This window comes from Cryptococcus depauperatus, chromosome 2, assembly GCF_001720195.1.
Source record: "Cryptococcus depauperatus CBS 7841 chromosome 2, complete sequence".
Taxonomy (NCBI): domain Eukaryota; kingdom Fungi; phylum Basidiomycota; class Tremellomycetes; order Tremellales; family Cryptococcaceae; genus Cryptococcus; species Cryptococcus depauperatus.
The window spans coordinates 452,881-480,055 of NC_089469.1; the positions used below are offsets into that span (position 1 = coordinate 452,881).

A 27,175-nucleotide genomic window follows, 5' to 3' on the forward strand; every position below is an offset into this window, starting at 1 on the left:
GGATGTATTTGGGGCCATTTTCTACATAACAAACCCGGCCATGTCTTTCTATATGCATGCACCCAAATTTCCCTCTCCATATTCATAAAGCCAGCTTTCCAGTCAATCTACATACAAACCCAAAAATCCGGGATACAGGGAAAAGAAGAAACGATCGGGTTATCAGCTATTTTCGATCATCTTTGAGGTGGAGTGTGATCGAGCGGTATCTCTTGTTTATCTTATCATTCCATTATATTATTATTTACACTTTTCTCTTGTTTATTTATTTGTTTATTGATTCAGCAAGCCACCGTCCAGTTCATGTCGGCTGCCTCGTTCTGCTCTGGCTCTATTGGCCTTCCCGGTGTTCCAGTAAGTCTTTGGTATCCCCGTATATGCCCGGTGCTCGTTCGACTACCCTTTGAGTCTGCTTTTTCTTCTGCTTTATGAAGGTTATCGCTCCATTTTGACTAGGGATATGGCTGACTCTCTGGTGCGATCGTTTTTACACAAAATAGCGAGTCGGTGCGGTCAGATGCTATTGGGCACTTTTACGGCCTCGGTACGGAAAGGCGAGTGAGACTGGCGAGACTGGCCAGCCAGAGCCTGGGTTGGAACTCGATTTTGTCCATTTCGACCCTATTCTTGACGCCCATCTGTCCAAGCAGAGAGGCTCGGTGGTGGGAAAAGGAGTGTTGCAATTCATACATCCTTACGAAAGAGAGCGTATGTTTGTCTTTACGGTGGTATGTCATAGGCTGATGGGATGGTTAGAGGCAAGGCGAGATTTGCTGAATGCGATAAATGCAGACGACTTGCAGGGTAGCGTCACAAGGGTGAGATACGCAAGGCTGTCCAGGATACGCACCTTGATGGGATGTCCGCCAGAGGAGAACGAGTTTCCTTTTGATGCGGAGCAGTATGTGGAAGACGACGAGTATATCGTCGAGGATTTGGTGCTGAATTGGGCGGCCGACGGGCTACTTCTCGCTTTCTTTCATTCAATTAGAGACAAGGATCCGGTGGCCAACAATGATCCCAAGAGAGCCAATGAAGAGTGGTCGAATTGGTGTGGCACTTGGTATATGGGTGATGAAGTGAGTGTCTTGTGCTTGCGCATGTGCTGACGGTCTACTGTCTAGCAAATTGAAGCGCTCCATCGAAATATCTCTAATTTTATACCTGTTGCGCCTCTCACCCATCGTCCGCCTGTCCGAGTCTTTCAGCTCCACCTGCTCCCTCCTGACCATCTTCCGCTTGCCTCTACGCAACTGATATTCTCCTGGCCTCCGCCTCGACCACCTGGGTCGCTTGCAACTCACGATGGACTGTACAACGCAACCGAGTATTGCGATATGATGAAACATGTCGATATGGATCCATCGCAATTGACGGCCGGGCCTGGAGAATTACGGACGAGTTGCACGACGCGGTATGGGGCCCATCATCTTGTGACGACTGAAGGGCTGCACAGAACAGTGGCAAGCGTCTTTATTTCCTACGGCAAGCTGATCTTTGCTTGCTTTCAGACGATAAAAGCGTACGAGCTGCCAAAGTCCCAGGAAGAGTTTAGCAAAAGGACTTGGGGTGAGGATGTACAGCAATCTCTACCTCCTGCCGTCCAGGATGAGCCATTGGCAACACCCCCGCTCCATCTATCAACTCAACCCTCAGTCCATCCACCCTCTCTGCAACACCCATCAAACCTGCAAAATTCTTTTGACTGGCCACAAACACAGTCTGCTCCTGTCTGGCAAGACAGCAATTCTTACCCCTCCGTCAATCCTTGGGAAACAGGGTTTAGCATGCCCAACGTAGGCATGCCCATGTCTGCACACCTTCCTACCCCATCAGCAATACCACAGAGCCAGGATATAGCATCACACTCTAGTCAAGGAGCGGCCGCCTACCCTACGCCGGTGTCTGCCGGTGGCTACTACTATTCCGAGTACAGCTCATCCCTCTCCTCTGGTTTGACTCCCACCTCTACCCCTCAGCCGACCTTGCATCCACCGCCCGTCGCTCCTACCAAGCCCACCTCCGAGACGGGTAGTGGCAATGAAGGCTGCGCTGCGAAAAACGGAGGGAAGCCATCGACACGGCCACTCGTCAAGCCGCCAGGCGATATCGAGCGTTGCATCATGTGCGGTACCACCCAATCACCTGAATGGAGAAAGAGTGAAAGCGGAGTCAAGGATCTCTGCAATGCGTACGTCCCAGTGGCTACTTTTTGGGCATCGCTAATGATCGTAGGTGTGGACTGAGGCTAGCAAGACAAGTCGCCAAGCGAGAAGGACGACAAAAGCCACGGAAAAAGAAGGAAGTGAGCGTTACGAAAGATGTCTCTGAAAAACTGCTATCCTAGTATCCTTGTTTTGGTGCTGCCAATTGGACCCAAACCTCTTGGACCTGATATGCGTTGCGCCTCTATAACAAGCTGTGTACAAGACTATCTCTACAATTGAATAATGGGATCAGACGGCAGTTTCACTATCTGCCCTCTATAATAGACACTATTCGCCATATAGCCATCTCTTGTATGTATACATATGCGGAGATCTCTTTATCTCCGTTGAAAATTTATCTTTTATAAACTCTCAAAAACCATCGTTTCTTTTTAAATAAAATTTTCTAAACTCGAAAATGGTGAACAGCCATGGCAGCTGTTGTATAGAGAATGAAAAAATGGAATATGTATTGTAAGAATTAAACAAAAAGCAATTTTATGAACAATAAATGTAACAGTTAGTCTCGGCGTTTTTTTTTAAAGGTAACTGAGAGGCGGTGGTTGATGGAATTTTGTTGAAAATACACAATTCTAATGTATATATTGTATTTCCATCACACAATTAATTGTTTTTCAAAAAAGACTTACCCATCACTGACCTGAGGCGTAGGTAACAGTGTTTAAGGGTTATCGCCACCGGACCTTTGGGTTTTTAACATATTAGAGCATAGAAATTGAAAGATATAGTTGGAAAACGGCTCTGACGACTTTTGACGACCTTGACGAACACGTTTTTATCTTGACGCGTTAACCGCAGAGTGTATTCTGGACTAGTTTGGAAGTAGAAACAACAAAAGGCTCAACCATTGACTGGAAAGAGCTTGGAGGCAAAACGAACATTGGCTGAGTAGGATTTTCAACGCCAAGGTATACGCCGATGGAGGAGTCAACGAGTGGCAAGGGAGTGGGTAGAGGAGAGAGTTTTTCTCGGACAGCTCTAAACATTGAAGAATCGCCTCCGCCAGACGAGGCTCTTTGGAGATGGTCTCGTGACATTCCGACAGTCTCATCAGACTTACCTCCCGTAGCGGATTTATATGGGCCTACAGATTTGCGAGCCAGTGGAGTGAGTGAGAAGGACGATGCGATGGAGATGGTTGTATCGCCGAGTGTTGGTACGGATGTTGGTGAATTAGGTTCCTCTGCGGGTGTTTCAGAGCGACAAGATGATCAAGCTCATGACAGAGAGCAAAAGATTTGGCAAGAGGCTTCACCTGCTGTTAAGCAAACACAGCAGCAGGGCCATGTTTTAAACCATGGTAGGGCTGAGAATAGTCCAAGGCAATCTGCAGGCAGGTCTTATTCTCAAGACGCCCTTCGTATGGAAAATGGAGATGAATCGCTTCGCATGAGAAGAGAAAGAGGGTTGGGAAGGAAGAGCAAAGTTGATCAAATGTTGGGCGAGGGCGCAGAATATGCTAGGGCGACGATGGAGATGGATAAGGCAAGCTTGTACGGAACGTTTGAACGACGAATGTACGTTTATCACCTTTTGGCAAGATAGCAGTCTACTGATGTCAAAACAAGGGGACCAGTACCGCCGCCTAGGAAGAATCGAGCCCATCCCTCTGCAAATAGTTCTCCCATATCCCGAGCTGGCAAAATGGCATCGTTGCGTAGTAACACAGTCGCCAATGCAGAAATGCTTATCTTGCCAACGGAAAAAGCACTAAACCTGTCCTCACCTCAACATGTGTATCGCCGCTCAGCATCGATAGACTCTTTACCGAGTATTCATCCATCTTTGAGTGAAAGCATCAACACTCTCAACGGGGAGAGACGTCCGTTGTTGACCAACTCGCTGCCGCCTTTTCCCGTGCCCTCTCGTTTGGCTACTCAGGATCCTCCGTCCAGGACTAGTTTTTCAACACCACCTGTACATGATTCTTCAGAAACTTCAAACTTGACATCCGCGGAAAGAACAATGTTACTCCGGCGCGCACGCAAGTTGGAGTACCTTTTGGGAACTTCTTTGCCAGAAAGCCAAATTTCGCAACATGTAGTGAATCCACTTAGCGCAGTGAGGGTTTATGATACCAAAGTCGACAACGCATGGCCTGACCATGGGTTGAAATGGAGAAAACACGATGTCCCAGTGTGGGAACGAGAAGACTGTCTTGTTGAGAGAGCCAGTGTTGCCGATGAGAATGTTGGTCTTGACATGGGCGATACTTCCACGAAAGGCAAGAAACTTGCTCAAAGAGCACTTGCAGCGTTGAATCTTTCGATAAAGCCTGAAGGCGATGATCTCAAAGTTTATGTGTCTCGTCAGATGCGGGTTACAGAGACTGTTTCCAAGATCTTTACAGAACACATCAGCGTGAATAGAGATGAACTAGCCGATGAAGTGGCCAGTCTTGAGTCGACCAGTGCAAACACAACCACTTCTGATGGTAATTGGCCCGATACTAGCAAGGAAGATGAAAATGCAAAGAGAATAAAAAGGCAACAGCTGGCCAAGGTAAGCTAATGATGTCAAATGTGATAATTACTGAACTGAATTTTTACAGCTCCATCGATTACTGGGCGTTCCCGTTCCACCCGAGTTGTTGATAAACCGCAGGGCCTCCAGTGACAAGTTGTTTTCACGGCATGCCTCAAACCCTGCAGTTTCTTCAGCTTCATGTTGTCCGGAACGCGATTCATTTATAAAACCTGAAGGAACTACGACAGGGAAATGGCCTAAAATCAAGCCGTTCAACAGAAGGAAGAAAGAGCAAGTCGATGAAAGTGGCTTGGGAGGCAATATGGATTTGGCCTTTGACAGTGCGGCGAGTTTCATGGACATGGGTCCAGGCAAACGATTGACCAAGGAGGAAAGAATGATGGTCAGGAAAAGAGCTGCAAAGCTAGAGCAGGTTCGTCACTGTTTCATTCTGAATCGGCCAATCCCTATTAACACCAGGCAGGTACTTGGAAAGAAACCCCCGTTGCATTACGTTTCTGCCATAACCTCACGCAACAACCTGTTTACACCTGATGATGATCATCTTTCAATTTACAGTTCATCATCCCTCGAAGACTTGCTTTATCTTGTAGACCATGATCAGATCAAAGTGGCTCAAGCCATGGAGGGTCTCAGGCCTGGCCATGACAATGAAAATCGCAGCCGATCCAACCCCCACAATTCATCGAGACGCACAAGATCCTTTTCTCTAACCTCCCAAAGCTCTGTTTGCAGAGAAAATCAATATGACTTTTTAAACTTGACCCCTGAAGAATTTGTGAGTCAACAAGGGTCCCCACTTCCCATGACGACCGATCCTCAGTCGCATGCTGCCCGCCGTCGCCGTGCAAGTAAACTCTCTCAATTCTTTGGTGAGTCGGTCGACCTTTCCAAGTCGCCTGCAGAACTGGCGAGCATGGCACCAAGACGATCCATATCTACATCCAAGTCGTCGCTAGGGTCAGGAACAGGGAAATGGAAAGCGAGAAGAGAGACGATGGATGCTGTACTGCTGGATATGTGGAAGCGCGTCCAAGCCGAAAAGGGACAAGATGGGATTGAACGACTGGGCGATATGATCGGCACGCTGAAAGAGAGACGGAGAGCGAAACCTTGGGAAACTGTGTGATCTGTATGATATCTTGACTGTCGGGATGCCAAGATTTGACCGCACAATCTGTATGTATGTCGACACCGTAAAAAAAACTTCTTCTATGCAGTATCCCTTGCAAACACATGTGCCAGGACAAGATGTGGCTCTGAAAAAATCGACCTTGCGAGACGCTGACCATTCTGCGTCCAGTATTGCTGACTACCTGTTATGAAAAATAGCAATAGTCAAAATCCACGCTCTGAACCAAAAGGTCACATAATGCAATCAGAGTTGCATTGATAGTTATTGGTTATATTCCCTGGCATCATTTCAAGGTTATGATACTACCGATTTTAAAGTATACAATTAGGAGGACTGATAGGACACATCAGACGTAGACCCGTACAAGAGTACCACTCAATACAACGAGGTTGTATAAAGCCACCCACAGAATATACAAGACCAACCTCCTACAACACTTTCCTGGCAGGTTGCTGCCAAATGTACGAGTTCTACAGGCTGCCGGGTCACTCGTTCATCGCTGTCGGTAACAGTTGAGGTGGAAAGAAACAAGAAGAGCGCTGGAATAACGGTGAGCAGTGAGGCAAGCAGGTATGCGAGAGAGCACTTGAATACGGCAATAGCGGCGGGCGAGGGTGGTCATACGCTCAAGTCTTGGAGTCGTTAGGTTACAAGTGAGCGGGTTCGTCTAGGATTTACATGGGTTTGCCTTGGGTGTATTGTCAGCGGTAGTATCGTTGTCTTGCGAAAGTTTGAAATTGCGTTGAGACCAAGTAGCTGGGTTGGGATAACTGGAAAGTTCTTGAGGCATGATGTCAGTATGGTTTGTGCTTGTTTGCTGTTAGGTTCTCAAGGTTTTCCAAGTCACTAGGTTCTGTTGGATAGCTGTTCATACTGAGATAGGACCAATCTAGTATGCTGGTGTCGCAGCTGCCAAAGTGTGTACCGAGAGAGCGAGAGCGTAGTGAATCGATAGGGCCAAACGTATAGTCACCACGCCCTCTCCATATAAACCCCTCGTAGCTGTTGCCTGGCAATGCTATTGGAAAAGTAACAAGGTCGGAGGATGGATCAGTATTTTTGGGTTTGATGGTAGCCTCTTGATATCTCTTGTAGGTTTGAATGTGTACACTCTTTATTCGACAGTGATTCATATTTGACGATATAGTGTAGTGGAAAAAAAGTAAAACGATCTGTAGAAACAAAAGATGAATTCATGTAATAGATTTGAAGAAAATAGAATTACACAAATAATAAAACTTTAAGACATTTCCTCCAGTGCCTGAGAGATAACACAACGGAATTAGATAAAGAGTGGTAGTATCAGCATAATAGTAATGCATTTGCAGTCGTTTATAGGCTTGGATATAGATCCGATGACAAGATGAGCAGGGCAACTATTCTTCATACTTGACGTGATACACTCAGCGCAAACTTTCGCCAGCTCCATATTCGGGTGGAGGACTTATATGTCTTTCCAAGTCAAGACCATCTTGGGTTTCTGTATTCGCAGGAAGAGTGACGCCAGCCGGGCTTTGGGGTGGAGCAGGAAGCCTTCTCACGCCCGGGATATTACTATTGGAGCTCTCTTCGCCATATATGCCACCTGCGGGCGCCAATTCCTCAGGGCCAAGGGATGTTTTTGGCTTGGTTCCCTTCCTGAAAGCTGCTGCGCTAATCTTCCCGCCCGTCCCCATGTTGGCAGGAAAGTATTCTCTTTCATATCCTTGCAAACCTTCGCGCGACTCAGGAGCAGGCGAGCCCATAGGCGTATGGTACTCATTGATTCCAGGTGTAGAGGCATCTGGTCGAAAGACGGGAGGAGCAAGATCAGTAGAAGTGACAACTTGAGTCGGCTCGGGGTGTTGTAACTGCGTTTCTGGTACGGCAAGGGCAGAAGGATTCGTTTGGGCTGGAGGCGGTGAGGGTACAGTTGCATCATGGATAGCAGCCTCTGAAGCCCTTTCGCGCTTGAGGTTGAGTGGTTCCCAAGGAGCACTACTCGATGTTTGAGATGTAGACACATGAGGATTTGGCAAGTCCGCTTCGCCAGCCTGTTGCTTTTTCCAATCAGCCTCTACCGCATCGAGCTTACTCCACGGGTTTTCCACAGCATCCATCTGTCTCTGTTGCTCATATTCATAGCTATGCTCGTTTTCCTGAGCGTCTGGTGGATGAACATGGTCATTTATCTGAAGTGAAGGAGATGAAGTAGCAGGAGCGTTGGGAGAATGTGGCTGAAACCTGACGTGACCTGGGTTTGTATTCCTCATGCCTCCAAAGTCGCTGTACACGTTTTCATGGCCGCCAATTGTCGGAAGCACATAGGGATTAGACTCAATGCCACCATACGGGTTTTGTGCATCCAACGAATAATCTTCTTTGCCCATTTCCACGCCTGTATCCTGTTCAAAAGGCTGTAGAACGTTGACAGGAAGATTAGCGTGATCGGCAGCCGTGACAGATCGTTCGTCGAGGGGTAGAGAAGGAGTGTGAGTCGGAGCTGTGAACGATGGCTGAGGCAGACCAGGTGGTTTAGGGGTGTTGCCTGCTGTGTGAAACTGAACTGTAGCGAGCTAGACTGATCAGCCTGAGCATTCCAACATGAGCTTACACATTTTGTCGCTTCCTGGACGGCATTCTCCGTCTTTTCATAACCCATGTAAGGCGCTCTTCCGTAGCCTATTGGGGTCTCCTCGAGTGGAATCTCTTCGAGCAGCAACTTGCCAAGCTCACCGATGATGCACATCTTTTCACCCAGTTCTTCGAGCCCACCAAACTTGAGCGACAACGCTTCCTTGAGCGTCTGCCTCTTGAAATCTCCAATCTTGGTCTCCTCAGATATGATGTCTTGATCCATGGTACGCATATCGCCACGAAGTTTCTCCAAAAGATCCGTCTGCTGGGGCAACGCCTTATTCTCTGGACTCATCTTTGCGAGTTTACGCTCTGCATTCTCAGCCTTTGCCCCTGTACTCTTTCGCTGAGCCTTGAGCTCAATCAAAGCCTCCTCGCGCATCCGAATGCGCTTCAGACAAACACGCATCTCTGTCTGATGCGATGCAAATACATTCAGCGCGGAGTTGAGATGATTGAGTAGGGCGGATGACTGGGTAAGGATATCCTGTAAGTCTGGGCCTTCCTGAATCCCGTACGGAGAGAGGGAAGCCGAAGCCTTTTGGTTCTCAACAGCGAGTTTCTCAACCATTTGCATCATTCCCTTCTCGGACGCAATAATACTGACCGTCATCAGCCTCAACCATCCATCTGACGCACTCACTCTTGCAAAGCTCTCAAATCCTTGTGCCCTAGTTGAGGCAACAGATTCTGATGGGCTAAACTCCCCTTTAGTTTCTTTCCCAACCCATCAAAAGCTGCGCCATGGTGGTCTCTAACGGTTGAGTCTTCGTCTGTACCCGTCCCATACTCTCTACCTGGCGATGGCGGATGATCGATGCCTGATACCTTGCGTCCGAGTCCTGACAATGAAAACTTTCCTGAAGCGTTGCGCAAAGTCATCTTTTGTATACCAAATGACAATACAAATGTTGAATAGTTCATCTTTGCCACCACGTCTCTACTCTGCTTTCCTACTTTCTACGTCATCACTTTTTTCCCGCCAGTGGCAGTACACTTGGCGGATGTCCCCGCCGCCTTCCACCTCGATCCTCTTTTGTCCGGACATAAATTACAAGCCATTGCGTGCATGCATACACCGTAGGACATTTGTTTATGATGGTACCTTGCATGTGTTTATTTAATCTATCCAGTTCCATGCTAACCGGGGTATCGATAAACGGATGCTTGAGGGTTGTACTGTAGGCATAGGTCGAATCTTTTATATGCGCCGTGTGGTTGTAATGGAAGTTGTAATGAGAAGCTGTAATTTGTAATGCGAATGGCAATGCCCATTGTAATGGCTTGAAACGAGTTGTAATGACTTGCAACAAACGACAACCACCCAAAACACACTCCTACACTACGTCACACCAACAACACTGTATGCTGATTCCTTTTTCCCTCTTCATCGGACGATACGGCCTTGCAGAACAAAGGGGTCCAACCCTCAGCCGGTTTCCCTTTGTTGCTTGTACTCACTGCTTCGGCCCAACGCTGCATACAATTCGCGCGATCCTACCATGCTTCCTTGTTCTCTTCCATTCCCAACCACCACTATAAGAAGCGTTATCTCCCATCGGTTACCTTGTTTTCCTTTTCTGTTTTCTATATAAACCACCAAACGCCACAACCCTAATTAGGAAGTTATTCCCGGCTGGGAAAATATATCGCCGACGCATATCACCGTCCACGCGTCATTGGCTCGGTGCAGCAGGCAACCAACTATATAAACGCCAGCATTTCACACCGCACAGTTCTTTTCCCTCAACTGATATTATCTTTCATATATATATCTATCTACCATGGTTAGTAGTCTTTTACCTACCACGACCCAGAAGCAAAACATTTCTAACGTTCGTTTTCATCCTCCTTCTCAAAAATCTGATCATCCCTCCACACGTACCCGTATACGCTCACCACCACCTCGCAAACGTCGCCACCATCATCTTCACCATAATCCACGCGCAATGTTGCGTGCGGCGAATACTGCGGCACAACCCGCATCTGTCTATCCTCTGGATATCGCATCGTGGCGGCAAACAACACCTCTGGACGCATTGCCACCGCCGATGAACGTGTCGGAAAAAACGTGTGGTGACCCGCACCCTTCCATCTACTGGCGGGACTATTACGCGCCACTGCCGCTGGGTGACGACCACGTGGTGCCGAAACCGACGTCGAAAATCAAATTGTACAATACGAAATGGCAATCGGAAAACCCGAATCCGAAAACGGCGGCGGGCATGAAGGCTCTTTACGGATCGGGAATGCCCATGGGCGGCATGTATGGCGGCATGGGTCCGGGAATGTATGGAGGAATGTATGGCGGCATGGGAATGGGGATGCCGATGGGGATGGGAATGGGCGGCATGGGTGGCATGGGTGGCATGATGGGGGGTTATGGTGTGAGTCGAGTTTTCGGTTTGGGACATGCTGACATGGTGCAGATGCCGAGATATGCTGGAGGGTGAGTCGTGTGTGGCTGACTGGGCTGACATTTGCAGAATGTGTGGCGGTTTTGGTTACGGGTGAGTGGACTGGGAGTTGGGTGAATTGGAATACTGACGGCGGCGGCGTCGGGATAGTGGATACGGGTAGGTTTTAGAGAATGTGGATGAGGCTGACGGGTGTAGAATGTATGACCCCATGATGGGTACTTATGGTGTAGGCGGTTTGGCTTGGAGTGCTGGTGGGAACTAACGGTTGGTATAGGCGCCGCCTGCTGCAAATTTTGTGGATGATAATCCAGATGCTCATCGGTAAGGTTATTAGCAAGAAGCAAGATTTCGTAAGCATATTCTGACCGGGTGCTTTGCATATCCACTCTCGACTATGAACGGCTACAGTATCGAACATGCGTATCGACAATCCATGCCAGACTCTTACGGTACCGGAATGGGCATGCTTCCTGGCGGGATGGGCATCAACTCCATGCCTGGTAGCCAAGTCTTGCTGTACGGAAGAGGAATGCCATATAATGTATGTATAGGTGGTGTCCGTTGTAGACGAGGGGGGGAATGCGAGCTGGCTCATGCTGACGAGTTGTAGGGCTGGTATGCATAATACTATTGCAAAATCGTCGACCACATGTAACAGATTATAAGCGTGCTCGTCCTGCCCGTCACGAGGCTGGAAATCTTGGGAATAGAACGTGAGAAGATAGATTTCTTGAGAGGATCAACGTGTACAAGGAAGCATCTAGTTTTGAGGTTATGCAATCTGTCTGTATTATGCAAAAGGTCGGATATGATTAGTGTCAGTGTGGGTGAAATATTAGATTTCATTACAAAGATGTTGAATGTATCGTGGCTTTGCTACGAAAATATAGCGATGGGGGTGTAGCTCATTTGGCAGAGCGCGTCATTAGCATTTTCTTGAAAATCTGATTTGACGAGGTACTGGGTTCAATTCCCAGCTCCTCCAGTTTTTTTGTCTTTAATAGGGTGTATTTTTACAATTGCACTGGTACATGAACTATCGCAAATGCCCCTCTCGATATAATCTGTAGCATGACTGTTGAGTTTAGGTCTAATTTGGCTTCTCATTAGTTGCTACGTGCACGTTTCTCATCAGCAATGGATGCCAATGAGTAGTGGTTACTTTTTCACAGGTCAAGGTTTGAATAATCTTGGGTTCTTCCCAAGATAGACATTTGCATGGACAATGGCCTTTCAAATGTTGTTAAAGACGCAATGAGAAGATGGCAAATCACAGGCTTGTCTGGATTGTTTGGGTATAACAAGGCTAGTACTTCAATCACCTGCAAAGAGAATTATCGACGCTTTTTCGTCAAATGCTACCAGAGGAGGTAACCATGATTGAATCCACCAACAGTAACAGACTGTAATCCTTTGCGACTTTGTCGTTTGCATGAGTTGAATTTCTTGACCAACAATAGACTTACAAACTTCCTTCTCGCTCTTATCGTGTATATCGCACACGATGGAGGGACACGGGGTTTGATATAAGTCGATAAGAGTCGAGTGGGCGGCATGAAGGACTGAGAGTCAATGTAAGGGTTCAAAAGTTTCTAGCTGTCTATCATCCCATCCTTGTGCGCTGGATAAATTTACATTGAGAGACAAGTGCAATATCTTGCTTTGCGCTTGTAGAGTTGGGAGGAGTGTTTCATGTGACTGTAAGTGAAACAGATAAGGCGAATGTCAAGAGAGGTATAGCTGAGTGGGTCAGATACCGATCTACTTGTAAAACAACCTCATTACTTACCTTAACTCTTACAAGGAGCAAGCCACTCCAGAATTTTCAAATATCTGCAAAATGGATACCACAATACTCAGCAAGTTCACCCTTGACACATCCGCTTTACTCGCCAAAAACACTCATCCTCCTATCATGTCTCCATACCTTCCAACTCCTCCGCCTGAGACCAATCTCCCGGCCAAAATGGCAACGGTATACATCCCAACACTTGTGCATCCAATTGCCCTTCATCTACGCGCAATCAGGATTTGGTAGGGTTATTGCTTTCCATGAATTGATGCCACAAAAAACATGGCCCATCGCGCACGGTATTGTCAACTGCGCGAACTCAGTTCCAAATGATGTTTTGGACAAAGCAAATAAATTGCTTGGTATTGCAATTGTAGGAGTGGACTATGATAATATTGATACCAGTGTAGGTAAGAAACAAAAGGTGACAATCATGAGTTTGTCTTGCTGAAAGCTATGCAACGCGTGCTTACCGAAAGTAGACTGCCCTGGAGCTAACTCTAAAGCAGTGGCCGAACTGACTCTTTTTCTTGCACTCTCTCTTCTTTGTCATGTTTCAGAGCTTGATTGCCGACTCCGTCAGGGATAGCAAACGCTGTCAATTAACAACCTTGGAAGATCTCTGCGAGGTGAGATTGTCGGTATGGGTACTACAGCACGCCGAGCGGCAGAAGTTTTCCATGTATGTTCACGTCTTCTTTTCATGTTATGTACGCTGAATGCGATTAGCACGCCTTTGATTGTACTATCCATGTCTTTTCTCCAACATCTGCCCCGACAAAATGGGGACTGTCTGATCATGCTGGCTCTCTCCCTCACACTCGACATGACTCTCTGACTTTAATGTTCCCTATCATTGATATCCTTACTCTTCATTGTCCTTTGACTGCTTCCACCAAGAATATGATATCCAAGGACGAATTCTGGTTGGTGGAGCAGGGTAGTGTGTTGGTCAATATGTCTCGAGTGGCTGTCGTTGATGAAGTTGCTTTTGCCGATGAACTCAAGAGGAGTGAAGATGATGAAGGAGAAAGTCGAAAAGTCTGGACTGCTGCTAGCGCCGTCTTTGTAGTAGACTCGATAAGAAAAGACTCTGTTAATAGGCTACTGAAATGTAACAACTTCATAGGCCTTCCTTACATGTCAATAATGGCGCCAAAAAGTTAGTGAGTCATGATATGGACCAGCCATAAACAGTGGCGGTAGCACAATCGACGTACAGATCGATGTCTGTATTCAAGTAATTGATTAGCTCGCAAACTTTTTTGATGGTTACCAGGTGAGAAACGAGGTATGTTAGACAAAGATTTATGGAAGAGTTTAGTAACGCTGTATCGAAAGAAAAGATTGGTGTCAGTAACATCTATCACATTATCAATGCATTGGATCATAGAAAACAATCATCGCGTAAACTAAACAACATCAGTACAATGGCAAAATGTAAACAAACGGCAATTAACATACCTGGATGTCGTCAATCCTTAGGATTAGACCCACTGTTTCTGTCGCCAATTCCATAGCACTTGTAGAAACCAATAGAGGCTGTACCACATTCTCCTCCAAGATATTACTGATGATTCCCTTTTTGACGTTGATACCCGCATTTTTATCACCCAGAGCGTGCTTATTTCTGAGCTCAGTGACAATGGCTATAGGATTAAGGCCAGCGTTCTCAGCAAGAGTAGTAGGAATGACCTCAAGAGCTTCGGCAAAGGCTTGAGAACAATAAGCTTCCTTGCCCTTAAGAGTACTCGCATACTCTGTCAGGAGTCTTGAAACGTGGATTTCAGGGGCTCCTCCACCAGCAATTAATGCTCTGACACACGTCAATAAACGTTAAGAATCGTCAGGAAAACTTACCGTTTTTTTACTAAGCATCTCACGACACACAAAGCATCGTGTAGACTTCTTTCGCTTTCCTCCAATACGAGCTCGTTCGCGCCAGTGCATACCACGCTCACAGTCTTCCCGGGATTCCTCACACCAGTCACTTTGACAACCTTGGCACCGGCCTGATTAGTTTCCTCCACTAACTCAGCGTAGCCCAATTTGTCCTCTGTGAATGAATCGATGTCAGCCACAGGCTTGGCACCGGTAGATTTAGAGATGAAGTCAATCTCATCACGTTCAATGTCTTTAATAACAAGAATTTTGAGCTTGGCCAGGAAGTGAAGAGAAAGATCTGTGACAGCATCTCGCAGGATAGATTTTTGGATAAGAAGGACATTGCATCCGGTTTTTTTGATGCGCTTGCAAAGGTTGAGGAGGTACTGTCGTTCTTCTTTGAGAATTTTGTCCATCTGTCTGTAGTCGTTGACTACAATTTGATTGTCCATCTAAAATTATATCAGTAGATGCAGATCATAACTTTACCAAAGCTCACGTCAGGTTTAGGGCTGCTCAGCTGAAACTGAATCAGTCCGATTTTGGCCTTTTCTATCCTAGTAGGTCCACCTGCATTAGACATTACAATCTGGTTCAGCGCCAAACCCTCAATAAGTTCTGTATCGTCGATAGTACCGCCAACTTTCTTGACTATCCTAATGTCTCCCAAATCAACGTTGGAAGATGTGGACGAAACTAAACGAGTCACGGCAGATACGGCTATGGGGGCGAGTGTAGAGGAATACTGCGAGACAATCTAGATAATCTCTTCAGTAAAAGTCTGAGGACTCTGAGAAAACACCAACCTTGGAATTCAGACTAGTCTTGGCAGCACGCAATAAGCTCTCCCTATCGTTCAGATCCACAGGCATGCTCATTTCGTTAAGAAATTCGACAGCTTTAGAAGCAGCGTTTTGGAAAGATTGGGCTACTGTTGTAGGATGAATACCCTGCGCAAGCAATTTTTCGGCAGCAGCCAATAAACTTCCGGCAAGAACAACGACACTTGTGGTTCCATCTCCGGCTTCAATGTCTTGTGCTCGAGAGAGTTCAACAAGCTATTATAAAGACATTAGATTCGGGTTGTAGTAGTGTCGGACGAACCATTCGGGCAGCTGGGTGAAGCACAGCCATGTGTTTGAGAATAGTAGCACCATCGTTGGTAATGATTACCTCTCCATTTCCGGTTTGGATCTAGTATCAGAAAGATCAACCCAACTGCTTGAATCTTTTGAAAGAATTTACCATCTTGTCCATTCCTTTTGGTCCCAAACTGGTGCGCACCGCGTCGGCGACAGCTAAACCTTTGATAAACCATTGTTCTCTATTGAACGATTCACCAGATAGCTTACCCTTGGCAGCATTCATATTTGAGAGTCTGACCTCTGTAGATCTTCCCTATCGCCACTTGTCAGCATTGACCAAATTACCATCTTGCTAAAAATTCCACCTACCTTGTCTGTAAAAGAACTGTCAGAAATGGACGCTCCAGGTCCAGAGGGAGCCAAGACAGATGCTGAGGCCATTTTTGATTGTTTTCAATTCTAAAAGAAATCAAAATGAACAAATAAAAGAGATTGGAATTTTATGGAAACTCATTCTCGGAAAGTTGGAAACCGCGAGACGTGTCGGGATAAAATGTAATTAAATACGATTATAACAATTCACGCGTCAAGTAATTAATAAATAAATAGGCTAACACTTGAATTAACAAATAAATGAACAAACATCCCTTATTCCAAATATAATGCCAACCACCAAGGATGAAAAAGAGCCGGAAGCCGACAGAAGACCAGAAGAGGAGTCACTCGAAGAGGACGAGTATGAGGTGGAAGCGATCATAGACCACCGTCAGAAAGGGGTGAGTCCTGGAGTATAGTAGGAAATGCTTGCAAGGGTATTAATGTATGATATGTTTCTGGTTAAACAGTCAAAGCTGGAGTGTGAGTGTTGTAGTTGCGGGCATGACGCATTGGGCTGATGTATGCATCAAGACCGCGTTTCTTGGAGGGGTTATGGTCCAGAGCATGACACTTGGGAACCGGAAATCAATGTGTATGGTTGCAGAAGATTCGGTGCTTTGTATTCCACTTATGATTCCTAGTTCACACGCTGCGGATGTCGTGAACGCGTACTGGGAGAAAGTCAAGGCTGTTTCCAAATCAGCAAGTAAGAAGCGTGCACGCGCATCCAAAGAAACTGTTCGATCAAAGACGGCATCTGCTTCTCCTTCATTATCGACGAAATCCGCAAACAAAAAGCAGCGTATAAACGGATCCAAGATTGTAAAGAAAAAGGTCGAGTCGCCTGAACCCTCCAAGGACGAGTTGTCTGATGACGGAGACGAGGTGGATGGGAGAGACGATGTAGTTGATGATATTTGGGACGAAGAGTACAGAGATAACTTGGAGAAATACTACAAGCAAAAGAACTGGGAAAACTTGGTGAAGAATATTGCGACATGCGAAACGGATGAGAATGACTTGAGGGTGTTCTACGTAACGATGTAAGGCCTTTTTAACCTTTTTATATATATCAAAGATGGATTGACGGCTCTTTGTAGGCAAGGAGGAGAAAAGGGCGCTGTGTTGAGTGAGATTGCGTACGATCGATTTCCAAAGAAATGCTGCTATTTCTTTGACACTCATTTAAGGTATCGTTTATCCATGCCGTCTCAAATACGTTAATAACGTTCCAAACACAGATGGCGGCCCTCTGACGACACCGACCAGAAAGAGTAATCCTGTGACATGCTTTTTCCATTGCAAAGCAGAGTCAAGACGAGAGTGTTACTGCCGCGTTTCTTGATGGCAGGGCTAGTCATTTGTTCCCTGTATACATGATGAATTTCGGGCATGCAGATAGTCTTTATTGAGCATGAACTGTTGCGCGCCTAACTTTGTTCATTCTTTGCGGCGTTGTTCGGAAATTAGTTCCGTCGGTTGGGTTGCGGTGTCTCCGAAAGCTTCAATTCCGTTCACTTTCAAGTTTATTACTTTTAATCTTTCAACTTGATTTCTATCTCGACCAAAAAGTAGGCCGCAAAAAAAGGCTGAGATGATGAACGCTGACCAAAGAAACAGTCATGCTGTCCTCTGTACGCGCCACAGCATCCATAGCTCGTTCTGGTATGTCCTTGTGTATGGGATAATGGCGGAGGACATGACCACAAAGAAATGTTTACGTCCAGCCATGGTCGCAAATGCATGCTTCGCGTTTCCCAGCATTCCAGCTGACTTGATGATAGCTCAGCGAGGCTTTGCCTCTAGCGCTAGTGTTCGATCCTACGAGGACACCATCCAAAACATTCTCATCCGTATGTTGCGTCTGGGTGGTGCTGCCAAGAGCCTGCCCGTAAAACCTACATCCAACTTGAGCCACCATTGCTGACCTTCCAATCTCTTTAGACAAAGACACCAAAGTTCTTGTTCAGGGCTTTACTGGAAAAACTGCAAGCCTCATCAGCGTATATGATGAATTGCTAAAACTAATTATGGTATAGGGTACCTTCCACGCCCAGCAAGCTATTGACTATGGTACGAGAATGGTTGGAGGAACCAACCCCAAAGCAGGTTTTTTTTGCTTGTTTTATCACTCCATGTTGACTTTCTTTGTAGAAAGCTGGGCAGACCCATCTTGGCCTTCCAGTCTTTGGCTCCGTCCGTGATGCCGTCCGTGATGCGCAACCTGATGCCTCTGTCATCTATGTCCCCCCAGCAGGCGCCGCCGATGCCATTATTGAAGCTATTGAGAATGAAATCAAGCTCATCGTCACTATTACCGAAGGCATCCCTCAACGTGATCAAATTAGGGTTATGAACGCATTGAAAAGCCAAAGCAAGAGTAGGATGATTGGCGGCAATTGTCCTGGTATTATAAGTGAAGGGTGCAAGATGGGTATCATGCCGGGACACATTTTCAAGCAAGGAAAGATTGGTGTTGTCTCTAGATCGGGGACGTAAGTTTTACTCTCTCTTCAATCGCAAATTTCTTATAGCATGCTAACATTTACAGGCTGACTTATGAAGCCGTCAACCAAACCACCCTTGCCGGTCTCGGCCAGTCGCTCACTGTTGGCATCGGCGGTGATCCTTTTCCTGGTACACAACACATTGATGTAGTTAAGGTCCTCCTAACCGATCCTCGTACCGAGGGCATTGTTCTCATAGGTGAAATTGGTGGCTCTATGGAGGAAGAGGCTGCCGCCTATCTTGAAGAGCACAACAAAAACTCTCCCAACCCCAAGCCTGTTGTTGCGTTTATTGCTGGTAGGACAGCTCCTCCCGGCCGAAGGATGGGTCACGCCGGTGCGATTATCAGTGGCGGAAAAGGTGCGGCCAGCGACAAGGTTGCAGCCCTTGAAAAAGCCGGCGCCGTCATTGCACAAAGTCCAGCGCAAATTGGCAACTTGATGTTGAATGCTATGAAAGCTATCGGGAAGGCCTAATGTATTTAATACCCATGCATCTATACCATTGATGTCTGCATTATTCGCATCTTAGTGGGGAATCATGAATTCAATTAAATTTTATGTCTCTCACATATACGAATGCCCAACAGAAATACAAGATTCATAAGGATATAAAGGTCATTACTTTGAGGGCGCGCGCACGCTCTTACATGTATAGTCCGAAATTAAGTGTACATATTCTGTATAGTCTGTGTTTGCTCCTGCTCTGGAGTGTGCGTTTGGCCTTGGGCTTGTGGTTCTAATTCTCCGCTTGCTCTTCGACTCCCAGCTCTGCTTCCAGTGCTGGTACTACCGGCCGTCCCAGTCCCCGCCTGACTCGTTTCTTCTGCCAGTTCCAACCGTTGCAACATACCAGGTGCTAGAGCCAATGTGCTTAAAAATGTCTCGTTCATTGGGGTAGCGGCTTCAGATAATGTAGCATTTTGAACTGCGGTATCCTGAGTATTGAATATAGGCCTAGGCGCAGTCGCTGTTGCAGGGGAGCTGATCGTTTCGGAGCGAAGTTCAGCGTCCTGAAGCATAGTAGGAGTAACTGTGTGTGCCTCATGAAGGGCAACAGGTGTTGGTGAAGATGAAGTTCGTGGTTCATCGGTATAGAGTGGAGGAAGAAGTCCATTAATGCTGACTGCTCGATCGCTCGTAGTGACTGCCGTGTCGACATCGTTTCCTACAGCTTTTAAATTTCTAGCTGTTGGGAAACTGGTAGTACTAAGTTGTTGTTTGAGAGAATGATTAGAGGGTCTTCGCGAGATGATCGAGGCACGGCGTGAAGCAATCTCCCAGGCATCTTCAGTCTCGACATCCTCTTCGAGATTGGCAAACGTCCGCTACCCTAAGTATTAGCAAATGTATCACATTTACATATAAATACATACGCAAAGCGGACATGAGAATCCTGGATAATGTTGCATTAATAACGGCCTGATACACTTGTAATGGAACACATGCGAACACGGACTAAGAGCCATCAGCATTCACGAAGATAAATGGAGAACCCATACTTGCGCGATGAACAGTGATTGGCAGACAGTAACACAAAATAAACAAATACAGCAATCTGTGACGCTGGCTTTGGATTTTTTGCTAAGAGTGTCTTTACCCTTGTCGGACGTAGCTACTCCACCTCCCAATGCTTTGATTTGCTTGAGCGCATTAGTGCTTGAGCAGGTCAGCATGTATCAATGCTGTATTGAAACTTACTTGAACTCATTGGCACCTCGCTGCCATTCTCGTCCGACTTCTACTCTCATCTTAACGCACTTGAACATCTCCTCCGTCCCACCTTGATAATCCACACCTAATTGAAGAATATCACCGTCCTGAAACAATGGTCAGCAAATAGCCCTGAAAGACACAACAGGTGGACGCGCTTTGAGCATCATGGGACGAGATTCAGTATTCGGGCTAGAAAGGCGTATATGATTCAAAAACGTTCCAGAACTACTCTTTGTATCTCTAATGTAAAACTTTTGAAATGTCAGATCTTTCTTCCAACATGGTTTCAACCTACCTTCCCCCCATCTTCGCACCAAATTTCCGCATGACTTCGACTGACAACCTTGCTCCTGAATGCTACTTTGCCGCTCGTCATTTCTCCGCCTCCGCCAACCAAGGAAAGTGTAGCGGGTGCAGATCTACTGCCATCTGGCCCAAGTGTGCCATCACCTGTGCTTAACGCAATCCCACCAGACATACTGCCAGATCCACCTGGAGGAGCTGATGGAGGGACAGGTAGCTTGAATTCAGACTTATCGGTAAACCTTCCAATTTTGAGGACAAGTGCTACACTCTTTCCACCAACCGTCACTCTTGAACTACCACTCCTGGTAGGGTCGGCAACCTTACTGGCCGCTTCTGTTGGTAAGAGGCCAGGATTGGCGGTCACAGCAATAGGTGCCATTTCACGGATAACGGGATCGAATGGTAAAGATCTGTTTGATTCGAGGTGAGGCACAAGACGTATACGATAAGTTTTTGGTGGTTCCTTCGGCTCAGCAGGTGAGGAAGGCGAGGCAGAAGCTGAGGGAGCCGGCGCTACGGACACCATTGTTAGTGTACTCTCACTTTGTAGAGTAGTGGTAGTCAAAGAAAGAAGACGACGAGTTAAAAGGAAAGAGAAAAAGAAGTCAAAAGAAAAAGAGTAACGGAGAAAAAAAGTGACAAATCAATCTCGACACCTCACGCGTCAACCACCGCACGGACCTCTCCAAAGGATCAATTTTTTCCTTCAAAACTTAAAAGGGCTGAATTGGAAACAGCTTGTAAATAAATAGTTAAATATAAAAATTAAATAAAAATTAAATAATAATAATAATTTAAAAAAAAGAACCCACCTGTCCCATTCATTGGCATACTAACAGTCTTCGTCACTCTCTCTCCTGTACTCGCTTCGGCAGTTGGGGTAGGGGCATGTCCCGCCGTCGAAACACCCTGTTCTTTGGTAGCTGTACCTGGTCTTGATCTCTCGGAAGTTGTAGGATTCGTTGTTGAAGCCGACTGCTGCTGCTGCTGCTGCAGTGGATATCCTGCATGACCCGTGGTGAAGGATCGACCTCGTGCGCGCATAAAGCCCAGGAATGAATGACGGGGAGATGCCGGAGAGACAGCGCTGACACCAGCAGGACCACCGTTCTGTGCCGGTTGGGCTGGCGGGGTAGCCAAGGGCGGATTAGAGGACATGGCTGTAGGGGGAAGAGAGATTTGAGTAGGATGATTGGTACGAGACATAAGGCTATGAATCCGTGACTTTGACTACAGGCCAAGTTTACTCAGGTCAGTTTAGTAGCTTCGCCGTCGTTGCTGTAGACTGAATCTTGAAGGTTAACAATTCAGCCGTCGATGGCGAACGAGTAATAATTTGCCCAGTTTCGTTGATACAAGAAACTCTGTCCTCTTGAACCAGCTATTCAAGCAACGGACAAATCCAAACCCGAACAAGGTGAGAATTGATGGATACTAGAATCACCAAGATGGTAGATGCGATATGACCGGCTTCCGAACAATCTTCCTTTAATCAAGGCTGTATGTTGCGTGGATTGGAGCCGAAGCTGATTTGACGTAGAAGAAAAGGAACGAAGAGAAGTCGAAGGCAACCAAAAGCTATACTTCTCCAGAGGACGAGGGAAGCTGCGGTGTCTGAACTTTGACTGATGCTGTGAGAGGCACACCACAAAGGCAGCAATGTTGAACCAATCACGTTCTCTATTTCGCTTCTGTCAATAACGTATCAAAAGCAAAACGCGCGCTTGCGCCCAGTGGCTAAGCCTCTCGTCACCAATATTACTTACTAGTATTGCTTATATACAGCTTGCTCTGTAGCTAACACATGCACATTGAACAATATCACAGACCATCCAGTTCGTTACCGTCGTCTCTTTCGGCAAATCCCTTGGTTGTGTGGTTGCCGCTGTATACTATAAGGTCTAAGAGACAACGATGCAAAAGCGTTGGAATACTCACATTTATTATAACCTCTAATAAAATCACTTTAAAATGAAATTCAACAGAGAAGAAAAAAAAATTGCTCCACATCACTTCAAATTCAATGATCGTGGCAAGTCGGATATGATTCCGTTGCGGGTCTGTTACATTACAAAAATCATGACGCAATCATTTTTATACATTTACTCTAATACTCTATAAATAATTGTACAGTTGACTATTGGAAGACAGACATAATACAACATCTCTTGTCGCTGGTAGGAAGGGCGGAATCAAGCATTTAAAAAGTCTTCTTCGTTCCCCTCTGGCCTTTCTACTTGTTCTTCCTCCTCCTCCAATCTTAACCTCTTTCCCTTGGCTGCCCGCGCTCTCTTACTCGGTCTGTTTCGTTTCTTGCTCTTTGTTGCCGCGTTAGGCTGCGTATTTGCGGTTTGGCGGGACGAAATGTGGAAAGTGATTTCCATACTCGACTTGATATCAGCTCGGAAACACGGATATCGCTTACCTTGATTCTGGAGATGTGTTCTGGCTCATGCTCTTCTACCACGCCAACGTCTTTGAGCCAAGCCAAGCCATCCTCTTCGTCATCTCCCTTGCGTTTATCGACTTGATCGACGCATTCAACACTGCCAGTCTTGATTTCGTACCACATGCCATTGTCTCCTTTTGGATAGGGTAGCAGATCCAGTAGAGCGTAGAGCAGTAAGATAGCCTGAGGAATTGCTGCTCCTACGGCATAAAACTTTAAGAATGTGTACCTTCTCGCGATCAGCACCTTGTTCTATTCGGCAGGCCCAAGGTCATTGAGGCGACTCACCCCTCGTCAACGATCAGACTTTTGCATCTTCCCATCAACGTCCCAAGGCCAGTCCTGCGAGTGACAAATACGACATGTCGACCATAACCTGACTTTCCGCCATCACCTCTTACCTTGCTGACCCCTTGCATGGGCTTCAGCGGCACAGTCTTGGATGCTGGATGGCCAGAGCCATTGGCGGATGCTTTGGAAGGTAATGGAGGCGGAATCTTCAGCCTTTTAACTGTCATGGTAAGACTCAAAAAAAAAAGTGGAAAGAGAAGAATGGAGATGTTGATGGGTTGAATAAATTATAAAGAAATAGAAATTTCCTTATTAGAATTTCTAATGGTCAGGGCTCAGGGACTAATCACGTGGACATAAAGACAAGGACGAATTTTGAGCCACTTTTTTTTTCCTCAATATTTTCTTTGTTTTTCCTTTTGTCTTTATATTATCGTCATTCCGCTATATATCCCAAAAGCCACCACGTCAGCATCATCGGTCAGTGAATTTCTCCTACTATATGCTAGCTGGAGAAGGGTGGCCTGCCGGGCCACCCTTCTACCCAACACTGCCTGAGGTCAAGCAAGTTAGGATGAATAATGACTGACTCACGCGCTGCAGCGAGATGCCCAACCCACCTATAAGCGACTTTGAGCAATGGCGCTCGCCCCAGTCACACCAGACGCCACTAGAAGAGGTAAGTCTCGGTTTGAAGCAAGAATGGTAGCCAAAAAAAAACAAAAAAAAAGTTTTAAAAATAAATCGACGAGGATACAACTTTGGCGATGAGCTGTTTTGTGTTGTGCACACATAAAGAGTATTTTCAAGGTTTATGCTGATGAACTGTTTTGCTACTTCTCTTTGATGGGCGTACTTGCTCTATGTAATGCACCCTTCCTCGGCCACACACTGCATCCTTTTATGGCTCGTTGCGATTACCGCCTCAACTTTTTTTTGGAATCACAACAGTCTACAGCGCTTCCTGGATTCGTTTCGCCAAAGACCAACTCACCTGCACTCAATCATAGCAAAGTTGAACTTCTTCAGCCCAGCTTCATACCGCCTTGCGAACACGGAGATGGCAGCGATATGCATGCACATGCCTTTGGTCAGTTTTATTTCTTCAATTTTGGAACGCTGCCAACCAATACTGTCACAGATTTATTATCTCTTTCTGGAGGGACGTCTGCTCGCTCTCAACCACTTCTCTCGCATGCCAAATCTACACCTCAACATGTCCCATCGTCTGTCCCTGCTCACTCGTCCTTCCTCTCTTCCACTCGCCCTCCAGTCGTAGAAAAAGGTAACAAGGAGAGTGCTATCAAGGCAAGGCGGATGAGCAGCAGCACCACTGGCGTGTTGGGCAGAGGCAAACTTGGGCTTACCGGGGCCGGTCCGGTCGAGGGATTGGGTCTGGGTGGTGTAGGTAAGGAAGGGTGAGTTTCGTCCTTTGTGCAGTGAGAAGAGGAACCAAAAATTTACATCGTGAATTCTAGGAAAACCATCTCAAACACCGGACCGACAAGTTTGACCCGTCGCTCGACGCTTTGTACTTCTCCTGCTCCTCAACTTTTTGACTTTACAAAGACTGACCGTCGTCCTTCTCACTCTCGTCCAAATCCATCCGCTCCTCTCAATCGTTCAGCTTCAGCCACCCCAGCTTCCCTACCTAAGCAAATTCAACAAAGATTATCTCTACCAGAGGATGATCTTGAACTTGATATGGGATTTGATGAAGACGATGATAATGGTGATGAAGTACCGGAAAAAGGCAGAAGTGGCTCTGCTGATGTTGAAATGGATGAAGACGACGAGTATCCCATGGACGGCGATATGGCTATGCGACCTGAATGGGAAAAGCTCGCTCTGGGAACTGGCTCTGGTGGTATCAAGGGTAGAAGAAAGGGGATGGTCTTCAAGTGTGAGACGTGTAGTAAAGAGTACAAACACCCAAGTTGTTTAGTCAAACACCGATGGGAACATAGTCCTCATTGGAAAGAGCCGAATGCCTTGAGTATGAGCAAACACCAACAAGTGCAAATGCTTGAAGTGAGTTTGCTCTAGAATGGTGGCTTAAATCATTGCTAACAATCCACAGGCTGCAGCAATTTTGGCACACTTGGATCCCACCTCAGCTCAAGGTCGATCACTACCTTTGGACAAGTCTCTTTGGCCAGCAATACTCTCGCCTGCAGCCTTGGAACCTTTGCACAAGCGAACCGCTCCTCGAGTTGCACGAGAAGTTTCTTTGGGTCGATCACCTTCTGTCTCCACTGTTGCTCCCCTTACCCCTTCTTCATTAAAAGAAAACAACGCTTTTAACTCATCTGCCGAGCGAAAGAACGAGAGAAAACCTTCACCAGAGAGTGACTCCACCACCAGTAGCATGGGCGCTTCAGAACCCTACATAACACGCTCAAATCCTCCCCCCTTTCCTAGGACATTTACTAATGGTCCGGTTATCCGTTCTCCCCCCAGTTCTTCATCTCCTTATGCTCGCCACGCTCGTCCGCTTCATATTGCTGAATCAAAAGGCACACCTTCTTTGTCATCTTCAATCCCTGGCCCTGCCACTCCGCACTCTGTCGGCTCATTACCTGACATGGCTAATCTCAAATTCTCATCATCGTTCACTGTCCCAGCCGGCGCAGCCATTTCTCCTGTCCCGGGCCGAGGTGTTCCGCTTTACATGAAGACAGGTATGGTAGGCGGCGGTATGTTTGGTGTACAGACGCGTGTGCGGGATTCAAGTATGCGGAGTGGTGCAGTGGAAGAGGAAGAGGATGGATGGGGAGTTAAGGAAGAGAAAGATGAGAATGGGGATTGGATGGCAGAGGAAATGGAGCTGTAGTGCCTAGAGGGTTTTCCGTCTTTGCAGTTTGAACTTTGTCAAGTGGAACTTAAGACGGACAGAGTGGATTGAAAAGAAAAAAAACAAGTAAGATCGTAAGAGTTGTATATGTTAACGTTATCAATGTTTGAAATGATCTTTTAAACCCGTCATTTTTCCCCTCTTGTCATAGTCCAGCCAGCAGACTCTTTTTCCTCCTTGTCTTGTCTTTGTTGATAGTCTTGATTTTATCCTGTAGGGCTCGCATATACAAAGTGGGTTTATAACCAGTTGCGATTGCAAACAGCATGAGCATGAATTTGGTTGTCGCATTGTCTCGTTCAACTAGCAAATTCAAAATGTCATAGAAGATACATATTCATAATAGTCGTTACCTGCCATCCATCTCCATCCAAAATATTTTGTACATCGGTTTAGCTGGCATTCCATCTAACAAGCCCTTGTTTTTTTCATTGTCCCTATTCTCCTACCATCTCGAAGCACTCGTTGCCTTCTTCCAATGTCCTCTTTCGCTCTTACCTAAGCTTCCAACTTATTCAGACTCATTTTGAGCCATGCATACAGGATAGCTGCATCGCCCCATGTGCTAAATCTTCTTTATCTACGCTTGCATGAGGTAATGTGATTCAGAACGACAATGAATCTGGACGGATGAGATGGACTTTGGGTAATATTGGCGTTGATTCGAACAGACGGAGTTTTGTGGAAAAGACGAAACATCTGATAAAAAGTTGATGTGGAATAATGAGCCAAAGACGTAGTGGAGCTAACATAGCTTGCGCCAGAATTGATCAAAGTGATAGAGTCCTTGTGAAAGCCAGCAAACGTTGGGCTCATGTTTGTTGCGAACAATTGGCAATTTGAGTCATTGATATAAAGACAGGACGGAAAAGCTGTAAATGGAAAAGCTGAGGATGTTGAGATTGACACATGGGATAAAAAAGGGGCATGAGGATGGATGGATACGAGTAACAAGAAAGTACAATGATCAGGAAGGGTCTGATTCGAGAAATGGAAGAGATTAAGGTAGGTGGTTCAGCTGAGATGG

At 46.3% G+C, this 27,175-nt stretch overlaps 11 protein-coding genes and 1 non-coding gene across 12 annotated transcripts; 8 read left to right on the forward strand and 4 right to left on the reverse strand.

Annotated features, from left to right (window-relative positions):
• Window positions 1–303: 303 nt before the first annotated feature.
• Window positions 304–2,347, forward strand: L203_101412 (uncharacterized protein; the record flags this gene model as incomplete). The annotated part of the gene is made up of 5 exons (XM_066210854.1): window positions 304–354; window positions 501–708; window positions 757–1,079; window positions 1,125–2,191; window positions 2,236–2,347. 5 exons carry the CDS (start codon window positions 304–306, stop codon window positions 2,345–2,347), a joined length of 1,761 nt encoding a protein of 586 aa, XP_066066951.1.
• A 799-nt stretch (window positions 2,348–3,146) lies between these two features.
• L203_101413 (uncharacterized protein) lies at window positions 3,147–5,844 on the forward strand (the record flags this gene model as incomplete). Its single annotated transcript, XM_066210855.1, has 4 exons — window positions 3,147–3,745; window positions 3,797–4,730; window positions 4,780–5,127; window positions 5,179–5,844. The coding sequence occupies 4 exons, from the start codon at window positions 3,147–3,149 to the stop codon at window positions 5,842–5,844; spliced, it is 2,547 nt and encodes an 848-aa protein (XP_066066952.1).
• A 1,409-nt stretch (window positions 5,845–7,253) lies between these two features.
• Window positions 7,254–9,348, reverse strand: L203_101414 (uncharacterized protein; the record flags this gene model as incomplete). The annotated part of the gene is made up of 3 exons (XM_066210856.1): window positions 7,254–8,390; window positions 8,444–9,137; window positions 9,194–9,348. 3 exons carry the CDS (start codon window positions 9,346–9,348, stop codon window positions 7,254–7,256), a joined length of 1,986 nt encoding a protein of 661 aa, XP_066066953.1.
• A 902-nt stretch (window positions 9,349–10,250) lies between these two features.
• On the forward strand, window positions 10,251–11,511 carry L203_101415 (uncharacterized protein; the record flags this gene model as incomplete). Its single annotated transcript, XM_066210857.1, has 7 exons — window positions 10,251–10,253; window positions 10,698–10,853; window positions 10,896–10,915; window positions 11,082–11,112; window positions 11,161–11,207; window positions 11,295–11,427; window positions 11,497–11,511. The coding sequence occupies 7 exons, from the start codon at window positions 10,251–10,253 to the stop codon at window positions 11,509–11,511; spliced, it is 405 nt and encodes a 134-aa protein (XP_066066954.1).
• A 269-nt stretch (window positions 11,512–11,780) lies between these two features.
• L203_101416 lies at window positions 11,781–11,871 on the forward strand. Its single transcript has one exon. It is a non-coding gene; the product is annotated as a tRNA-Ala (tRNA).
• A 1,450-nt stretch (window positions 11,872–13,321) lies between these two features.
• L203_101417 (uncharacterized protein) lies at window positions 13,322–13,845 on the forward strand (the record flags this gene model as incomplete). The annotated part of the gene is made up of 2 exons (XM_066210858.1): window positions 13,322–13,360; window positions 13,408–13,845. The coding sequence occupies 2 exons, from the start codon at window positions 13,322–13,324 to the stop codon at window positions 13,843–13,845; spliced, it is 477 nt and encodes a 158-aa protein (XP_066066955.1).
• Window positions 13,846–14,078: 233 nt separating this feature from the next.
• Window positions 14,079–16,088, reverse strand: L203_101418 (T-complex protein 1 subunit delta; the record flags this gene model as incomplete). The annotated part of the gene is made up of 9 exons (XM_066210859.1): window positions 14,079–14,090; window positions 14,143–14,494; window positions 14,539–15,014; window positions 15,062–15,319; window positions 15,369–15,620; window positions 15,667–15,756; window positions 15,808–15,860; window positions 15,915–15,960; window positions 16,017–16,088. 9 exons carry the CDS (start codon window positions 16,086–16,088, stop codon window positions 14,079–14,081), a joined length of 1,611 nt encoding a protein of 536 aa, XP_066066956.1.
• A 221-nt stretch (window positions 16,089–16,309) lies between these two features.
• L203_101419 (uncharacterized protein) lies at window positions 16,310–17,303 on the forward strand (the record flags this gene model as incomplete). Its single annotated transcript, XM_066210860.1, has 6 exons — window positions 16,310–16,423; window positions 16,493–16,505; window positions 16,557–16,617; window positions 16,667–17,068; window positions 17,126–17,215; window positions 17,267–17,303. The coding sequence occupies 6 exons, from the start codon at window positions 16,310–16,312 to the stop codon at window positions 17,301–17,303; spliced, it is 717 nt and encodes a 238-aa protein (XP_066066957.1).
• Window positions 17,304–17,647: 344 nt separating this feature from the next.
• On the forward strand, window positions 17,648–19,009 carry L203_101420 (uncharacterized protein; the record flags this gene model as incomplete). Its single annotated transcript, XM_066210861.1, has 6 exons — window positions 17,648–17,690; window positions 17,810–17,878; window positions 17,970–18,013; window positions 18,065–18,134; window positions 18,184–18,520; window positions 18,577–19,009. 6 exons carry the CDS (start codon window positions 17,648–17,650, stop codon window positions 19,007–19,009), a joined length of 996 nt encoding a protein of 331 aa, XP_066066958.1.
• Window positions 19,010–19,197: 188 nt separating this feature from the next.
• Window positions 19,198–21,760, reverse strand: L203_101421 (uncharacterized protein; the record flags this gene model as incomplete). Its single annotated transcript, XM_066210862.1, has 7 exons — window positions 19,198–19,860; window positions 19,909–19,990; window positions 20,039–20,191; window positions 20,234–20,352; window positions 20,404–20,499; window positions 20,544–21,067; window positions 21,367–21,760. The coding sequence occupies 7 exons, from the start codon at window positions 21,758–21,760 to the stop codon at window positions 19,198–19,200; spliced, it is 2,031 nt and encodes a 676-aa protein (XP_066066959.1).
• A 986-nt stretch (window positions 21,761–22,746) lies between these two features.
• L203_101422 (uncharacterized protein) lies at window positions 22,747–23,521 on the reverse strand (the record flags this gene model as incomplete). Its single annotated transcript, XM_066210863.1, has 3 exons — window positions 22,747–22,872; window positions 22,980–23,232; window positions 23,292–23,521. 3 exons carry the CDS (start codon window positions 23,519–23,521, stop codon window positions 22,747–22,749), a joined length of 609 nt encoding a protein of 202 aa, XP_066066960.1.
• A 380-nt stretch (window positions 23,522–23,901) lies between these two features.
• On the forward strand, window positions 23,902–26,127 carry L203_101423 (uncharacterized protein; the record flags this gene model as incomplete). The annotated part of the gene is made up of 5 exons (XM_066210864.1): window positions 23,902–23,973; window positions 24,246–24,384; window positions 24,436–24,712; window positions 24,773–25,325; window positions 25,375–26,127. 5 exons carry the CDS (start codon window positions 23,902–23,904, stop codon window positions 26,125–26,127), a joined length of 1,794 nt encoding a protein of 597 aa, XP_066066961.1.
• Between the last annotated feature and the right edge of the window lie 1,048 nt (window positions 26,128–27,175).